General features: G+C 39.3%; 1 protein-coding gene and 1 non-coding gene across 2 annotated transcripts in view; both read left to right on the top strand.

Annotated features, from left to right (window-relative positions):
- Positions 1 to 1,144: 1,144 nt before the first annotated feature.
- LOC103392746 (voltage-dependent L-type calcium channel subunit beta-1-like) overlaps positions 1,145 to 8,550 on the top strand; it is a 38,353-nt gene continuing 30,947 nt past the window's right edge. Inside the window, exons 1-2 of the mRNA XM_017040223.2 lie at positions 1,145 to 1,453; positions 7,586 to 7,672. Coding sequence (XP_016895712.1) covers positions 1,364 to 1,453; positions 7,586 to 7,672 — 177 coding nt within the window. The 5' untranslated portion in view covers positions 1,145 to 1,363. The remainder of the gene's footprint in view (positions 1,454 to 7,585; positions 7,673 to 8,550) is intronic.
- On the top strand, positions 5,328 to 5,401 carry trnai-aau (transfer RNA isoleucine (anticodon AAU)). The gene has a single exon. It is a non-coding gene; the product is annotated as a tRNA-Ile (tRNA).

The raw sequence follows: 8,550 nt of genomic DNA, 5'->3' as shown, positions 1-8,550 counted from the left end.
CAAACTATCTGTGAAATTGAACAGTTCTCACATCATTACAACCCACCCGTGGCCCTGCTCTCAGGATCCCAGTGTGGGGCAGCAGTGGGCTCATCTGTCATCTGTCTGTCCACACTACCCACCATCACCAGGGCTCTGCTGTCCCCTACTTGATGAGTGAAGGTGGGGTCTGTTCAGCGGGGCGTTGACCACCAGCTCCCAGCTGGAGTCTGTGGGGCTCAGACTGGACTGAGGAACGGCATCAAGGTGCAGAAAAAACACAGGAGTGTACCGGAATAAAGGCGACACTGCCTTCAAAATAAAAGCACGGCTTCAATTATCCCCGGACTTAGCAATTATGAAATTTACGTGTATCAGTTGTAACGTACGGTTTCATAAAATCTACAGAATATGAAAAAAACGAGTCACCATAATGTAATTTATCCTTATAAATTAAATTAAACAGAAGTAGATAGTTTTATGGAATTACAAAAAATGCCTTTAATGACTGAATTAGCACTGATCTCCAGTGTTATGCTCCAATGTTATCCTTAGTAAACTTGGGTCTGATTTGATGAGGTGATGGACCACATATTCTGGCCACATAAGGTACAAACGTCTTTGTACAGGTGGTTAACCCACCACAGAATTGATGAGAGGGTTCTGCCTCTCATCAATTCTGTCTTGGAATATTACATATTATATATTATACATTATCTTGGAATATTACACGTATTACAGGTATTTCTGCACTTTGAGTTTATACTTATTCATAAATGTATAGTAGTCACACAAAAAACAACTAATATAAATTAAAATATTTTTGATAATGTTTAAATTCCATTAAAATAACACATTTTTAAAATTAAAATAAAACCTGACCCACTGTAGTACCTTCCATTGATGGTCTATGCTAAAGCACAATAAAAATGTTAGCTAAGCTTTGTGTTAGTCTGTCTGTGTGTATGTGGGGGTGTTTTTTCCCTGTTTTTTGTATCTATTCGTTCGTCATCATATATTTTAAATAATATAAATGCATTATTTTTTATTTAACGATATTAAATATTGTGTTGATGTTAGTAAGATGTTTAAAGGCTTTTCTCAGCTGGTATTTTATTCTGAAACGTTCGAAGGTGCGTCATAACGCAGACTTGACTATGGTGTAAAAGCCTGGTGCGCTAGTGTGTAACGCTATAGGCTGGAGGGAGGAGAGGAGAGGGAGGGAGGCAGCTGTTGCCATTATTCCAGGAGGCAGCTCAGATACATCATCCTCGCTGAAGCAGAAAAAAGACGATGAGGCTGTCGACTCCATCACACGAGAAGAAAAACTGAACCTACATTTGAAAACCAGACACAAACAACAACAACAACAAAAGTTAAATCAATGGTACAGAAAAGTAGTATGTCCAGGACGCCTTCGACCTCAACCCAGGAGATCCAAATGGACATGTTCGACCATCATCCACACACACAGGTAAGAAAAAGCCGAGAGAAGAGCAGGTACTGATCTCTGACCGTGGTTCGTTTGTTCTTCAGTCGCACTGGAACGGTTTCACTCCTGGAGACTAACAGGTTGTTCGTCTGTTCGGGCTTTTCACCTGAAAAACCGACAACGGAGCTCAGATTAGAAATCCTTATTATACTATTTATACTTATATGACACGTAGGAATAAATGTATTATTATTATTATTAGTAGTAGTAGTATTAGTCGGCTTCTACAGGAAAAATGGTAGGGATTTTGAACAGGCTGTAGGTTAATATTAATTAATTTTCAAAAATGATGTAAAGTCTGTACATTTATGAACGTGCTATATTTCAGGGCTAGCTTTGATCTACTTCTTGTCAAACTATGGCTTTATTTTCTGCTACAACGTAGTTATTTTACAGCTAAGATTCAGGATATTATTTACTACTCATTATTTTTGTTTTAATTTTCGTTATTTTTTGTAGTTTTTAATTTATGTATTTATTTATATATTATTAATATTGGTGTTATTATTATCTAATTTCACAGACCGACATTGTTAAAGGGAAACATCATCCAGGGGACCAGAATATTTGTCTTTTTTAAGATAATGACTCAACACACAGACACTCCTGGCTGGTTTGGTATTTGAAATACCAGCTGTACTGTGGGCCAAAAGTCACTTTACATCACACGCAATTACAGCTAATGCAAGTCTGACAGTGATCAACAGTGTACTTTGTTAACAGCACCAGTGTCTGTCTACACATTTTAAACTTCTAACAGCGACAGATCTACTATTAGAAGAAAAAACGACCGTATACGTCAACACAGAGAAAACATGATATTTGACATAAATATAAAGGTAAGATCATAATGTTCATCTCTAAAAGAATAGCTCGTTGGTTTTATAATGTTGTGTAAATGCTAACAAGTTAACAAATAATACATTATTTTGCAAGAAAATGATTAAAATAAATATTTAAAGAAGGATTTAAATAGAGAGAGTGTAAAAATTAGAAAAATTTGGAAGGAAGAAAATAAAATACATTTTGTTAAAGGAATTCAAGAGGGACAGGAGAGTAAAAGAAAAGGTGGAAGGAAGAAAGGAAGAATAGAAAGATGGGAGGAATTAGGAAACTAGAGAGAGAGAGAGAAAGGACGGAAATGTTAAACACCTCGATATAGTCCTGGAAAAAACTTATATATTATAACTTATATTTTACCGTTACCTTTAGATGAGTATATTTGTACTGTAATATATTCACCAGCTCTTTATGAAAAGTCGGACCACATCACAGGCCACATCTGATCCAGGGATGCAGTTTAAACACCATTGATTTGATCGATCATTAACCGTGTGGATACAACACAGGATGGTCTCTCCGTCAAGATTTCTCTGAATCAGATCAAAATAAAATCTTTCCATCTCTCAACTGTACAGTCATACTGTAGTTCTAATTGCTTTACTGCACAGGTGTCAAACTCAGGCCCGGGGGCCAAATCTGGCCCCTTGTGTAATTACATTTGGCCTGTGAGATCATAGTAAATGTGTACTAGTGCTAGCATCATTCGCTTTCATTAGTGCCACCTTTAACTGGTTAACATTTCTTCTTTAAAATTGAGAAAATGAAAAAAAAAATCACTGCTTTGGATTCCATGTATAGATATTTGACATTGTGTTACAACAAAGTGGTTTTCCCACTCTGCTGTTCTGTCATCACAGGTTTTACTGTTACCATTGTTGTTATCACATGTTATCACCATTTCCTCCTGTCAGACACAGGGCTGCTGTTGACACGCATGCACTACAGTAGGTAAGGAGAGAAAGACAGTGTCTGAAGACAAGAAAACCACTAGGGGCAGAATATGGGTCATATGTTGTCCGTTAAGTCATTAACTGAAAAAATGTTAGATAACCGATCTAACGGTGGATCTTACAGGTGTCCGTTGGAGGACTTGCAAACCTGATTTTCACAGCCATTTCTTGGTTGCTGGAGTTTTTCGACGTCTGATACCGAGGCAGTTTTAAAGAACATGTTATCTAAGACGCCTCCACCTTCATAATTCCAAGTTGGTGAATAGACGCTCCATTTATACACAGACCAATCGCTTGTTCACATTTCGATCTTTTCACAACCACAAATAAACTGCGCCTTTGGGGATGTGACATGACGTGGTGGGCATGTTTTGTCAAAGCAGCGTAAATGGATTAGAGGAGGCAAAAAAAAAAAGATGATGAAAATATCTAGAACAAACACACCCACACTGAGCTCAGCCATTGTCTCTACAGGGAAAAAATGAACGCTGCTCCACAGACAACCTGTGCTTTCTACCATTCCAAGTCCTGCTCTCTTGTCTTCACTCCCACTCCTTCTCCTATAGCTCTTGTTCTTTATCTATCTCCTTATCCTCCTCCTCCTCATCATCAGTTCTCCAGAATTTTCCTCCATCCTGTCTGGGTGTCCCACCGTCTTTCTCCTCTTCTCACCACCCGACTTTGTCCTTTTTTAGAAATAAGATCTTCATCAGCTGAAAGGCTTTGGTGAGAAACAGATTAACCCCCTCACCCCTTTGTGCTCGGCAGCAGGAACTGCTGTACAGTAGTGTATGTGTGTGTATGGGTGTGTGGTGAGTGTGTGTGCTTTCGGCACCTTTGATCAATTAGATATAAAGTTCATGCAGAACAGCAGTTGGCCATAGATCTGTAAAAACTAAGAGCAGGCTTATTTTGAAATCACATGCTACATGCTGAGGCTAAAGTGTATAAGAGAGATTTTTGCATTAGCCTGTTAGCCTTTTACTGACACGTTGGTGGTTGGCTAGTTAGCTAGTACTCAGTATTATGTCTAGTCTCTTCACCTGTGGTCGCCACAGCTGGAGTCCTCATGTACATTTCTACTCTGAATATGAACTAACCTGGGATTAGAGACCAGAGGGAATCAACCTGTGAACCTTCATCATCACAGATGGTATCTCTATAACGTTACCCTTCTAGCTCTTTGTAGGTTTTAAATTTAAAAAACTAATATATCTTCAGGATTGTGGATTTTCTGCGGTATCGGTTTCCTGATGTATTTATAATTTTTTAAAAAATAACTTACTTGGTCTTATTTGACCACTAGAACAAGCCAAGACTTCTTTAAAAAAAAAACCCAAACAAACCATGAAGCCTTGAACACCCGCGGAGCTGTTTTTTTAAGATACTGTTCTGCGTTGCTGCGTGAGTTCAGACGATGTGCTTCATCCCATGATTACTAGAGTACAGTAGTGTGTTGTGAGTGTTATTATCCCCTGTGGTCTTGTGTTGTTTTTCCCAACACTACACACTACAGGCTCGTAAACCTCCTCAGCTTGATTGGTTAAGAGGCCACACCTCCCACGTGCATTGTGAGCAGGTCCGTTTAAAATAAATGCCAGGAAAAATAACTTTGAAGACACATCACGTTGTTGTGGTCAAAGTGCTTTTACACTACAGTCTGTTCAGCCCTTTACATTGATTCGCTGCATAATTCATTGCGTCAGTTTGCACTGTTTCTTTAATCACACATCTATTACTCACATATATTACCGTTCACACACATCTGTTCCAAGCAGCTGCCTGGAGCTACTAGGGCTTTGGGGTTTTGCCTAGAGACCCAGTGGCATGAAGCACAGTCTGGGATTTAACCTTTAGAAAAGAACCTGCCTTGCCAACGGAATTTTGTTACACAGGAATGATCATATCTGAGGTGGAAATGTTACTGTGTATAAATATATGTGGACACAAACACACACAGTTACAGTTTACTAACACACAACCTATAGGAGGCCTCCAAACTCCGCTTCCGTTTTTGGAATTTCCCTGCCATCTGTTGATCTGTTGACCCGCTGCTGGCATGGGGCCGGTTAGCTCAGTTGGTTAGAGCGTGGTGCTAATAACGCCAAGGTCGCGGGTTCGATCCCCGTACGGGCCAATCTCTTTTGTGGTTCCATGCTGTAGCAGTTAGCACGCCTGCCTTACAAGCAGCGAGTCGTAGGTTCCATTCCCAGTGGAACCACATACTAGGTGTCCCCAGAGGGCCGTCTGTTGCAGCAGACCTGCTGTTGACGCAACAATTTCCCCAGTGTGGGATCAATAAAGTTTATTTAAAAAGAAAGAAAGATATATTAACATATATCTTAAAGACAGGTAAAGGAAAACGATCAAAAGGCAAAAACAAAAATGGCCTACCTTTAAATTCTTTGAAAGTTAAACAAATACCAAATATAGTTAAAATTGTATTGTTAGCCAAAAGTAATTAAATATTAACCTACACATAGGAATGCTGACAAGAACGAACTGAGAATAAGGACAGAAAAAAAACATTTGTTAGCTCTGAGCTAGCCCAAAAATTGCTTTAAGTAAAAAAGGCAAAAAGTGCTAATTCAAAGAAAGTCAATATTATACTGTGGGATATAATGTATTCCATATTTTAGAGTCTTGTTTTAACTCAGCCCACCTACATGTAATATTACATATCAATACCTCAAGATTTTGTAACAACGTCCTGCTGTGTTTCCTTTTAACAGCAGTTAATCAAGTGCTGCTCAAAAGGTTTCAGGAAGAGAAAAACAACCTCTGATGAATACGGTTGGACTTGTGTTTCAGGAGCAGAAGTGTGTAACGGATTTGTTTTATGCTCTTTGTTTGTGGACTCTGAAAACCTCTCCAGAATTTCTGGAGTGTGTGTGTGTGTGTGTGTGTGTGCATGTGTGGTTTGTTTTTGATGTTGGCACCAGTTGGTGCTGGTATTGCGGGTCGTTTTTGTTTGAAGGCAGGACTGCATTGCTCATCTGAAGGTCTCCGACGGAGCCGATATGTGCGAGATGACAGTGTGAACGCAGGAGGCGTCACTGTTGGCAGGTAGTTACCCCTGTTATCAGTAGCAGAGTTAAGGTGTTCAGACTTTTGGGTTTGGAGCATGAATCCAATTATGGGCAGTGTTTGGATGTAGTCGGTGTGTTTGACTGAGTGAGTGTGTGTACCAGGGCTGTGTTTGTGTGAGGCTTGTTTATGTATGGGAATGTTCCTGTTGCTGTGATTTTAAAAATGAGCCGCGCTGCGGTAAAGTGTTGATTGCTGTCAGCTTACTGCAGGAATATCACAAGTTCAGGTTCCAGTGGTAATCATGGTTTTTGGGCAGGATGTACCAGGAGGTCCTCTGGGGTTCACAGACCCCATGTTTAAGACCACCGCTCTACCTAAGAAGCTGAAAAAAATAGCAGAACAATAGTGTGTCCAATAAGTAATAAAACAAAGATTACGGTGGAAACTACTGACAAGGAGACAAGCTGGAAGTGATTGTTGTTGTTTTTCTTCTTCTTCTTCCTCCGCCCAGTATTGAATGGTGTACTTTTAAGTTTTGTATAATATTTGCAAGCTAATATTGTCTTTTTTTAAAGCTAATAATTAGTATTTTCTCCATTTCTCCACACAGTTTGCTCTCTGGCATTTCAATAAAATAATAAAAATATAAACACTCATTAAACTCAAATCTCAATTTTTGGAACTCTGACTATCTGTCTGATAAAGAACAGAGCTGCTTTCACTTACATTGTCTGGACATTTGACCCTGAGCTCCTGATCATTTCTGTCCTCTCTTAGAGTCACTGTAGCTGTCTGCTAATCTGTGGTACTTTTTTTTTTACCTCACATGGTAGAGAGAACACTCCATTTCCAGTTGGAGACAAAATGCGATTAGTGTGCATTGCGTAACCATAGCAATGTGGGTAGAGTGGGACCATAATGCGATGTGTGGCCTCTGCCCAACCCGGATAGGCCATTTACCAGGGGGGGCTGCCAATCAGATTAGAAAGTCCCAGTTTACATCAGAACATAAAAAATGATCAGTAATGAAGATGCTTCATGGACACAGAGACATTTTCTCTGACCCGCTTCCTCTGTGGTCAGTAAGACCTGCCGCTTTATCTCTGGTTCAGTCAGACGGCCGCCTCATGTTCACAGAATATACTATCACTATAAATCCGTCCCTAGAGCCGTCTGCACCCATGTTCTCATGTCCTTATAAAACAGACCTGTAATAATGACAATAACTTAACATGTGTTTTCTCTATTTTTCTTTCCAAATTCACTTCCCCACCGTCCTGTCTGGTTCCAGGGGAAGTATGCCAAGAGAAAGGGACGTTTCAAGCGCTCAGATGGAAGCACCTCCTCCGACACTACCTCCAACAGTTTTGTTCGACAGGTAACCTTTTACATCAAGAAGCTGTGTGGTTCTGGTTAGTTTAACCTAACCCTCTTTTCACTTGTCGGTGTCATGTCTTCCCTTCACCTGTGCTGTCACAGTCTGTTCTGTATCTGCCAGGATGAAATGACAGAGATAACAACATGGTAACAGTAAAACCCCTGTGGCTGCAGCTACACTGTCACTTCATCAAGTCACTGGTGCAGCCAGGAGACATAGGCACAGATTCCCTCAGACAGAACAGGAAATTAACCTTTTTTATGATAAAAATTTCTGAGCCATTCTGTGAAGTGTCTAGAGCTACAGAGTTATATTTTTAAAATGTGGTTTTGTTTCTTTTATGCTTAAGCTAGGTTTATGGTTCCTTTTATCATTTCAGGCTAGCTTATATGCGAAGCTATCATCAAATATTTCTTGCTATATCTCATAGCAACTTCTGACAATTTTAGTGTATTTTCACTGCTCTAAGCATTCACAGTGGTCCCATAGCTCTTGCCATTTTTTATATAACTGTTAGTTATTTTATTTAAACTACATTGCTTAGTTACCTTTGAGTTAATTTTTTTCACTAATAAATGGAATAAGTGGTGTCATCTGCATAACATATAATTTTTTTTTTCTTTAAAATAACGAAGTTAACTGTAGTAATAAAATAAAAAGCACATATTGCGAGCTACAACCCATACTTGCTCACAAAGACAGTGGTGGATTCTCATTAAATACCAACCTGAAAAGGCCAGACCTGTTTACAAGCTAAATGAAGAATTTGACGTTGTTGTAATTTCCCTACTGATACTGATTATAATTATTTTGGTATATGCCCAAAAAATCCCAAAAAAATCCCACCCACTGCTGCAGATGTAGAGTCATTGATTGGA

The sequence above is a fragment of the Cynoglossus semilaevis genome, chromosome 17 (assembly GCF_000523025.1).
Source record: "Cynoglossus semilaevis isolate Cse_v1.0 chromosome 17, Cse_v1.0, whole genome shotgun sequence".
Classification (NCBI taxonomy): Eukaryota; Metazoa; Chordata; class Actinopteri; order Pleuronectiformes; family Cynoglossidae; genus Cynoglossus; species Cynoglossus semilaevis.
The sequence above is the reverse complement of the archived record's forward strand: the minus strand, read 5'-3'. Positions and strand labels throughout refer to the sequence as shown.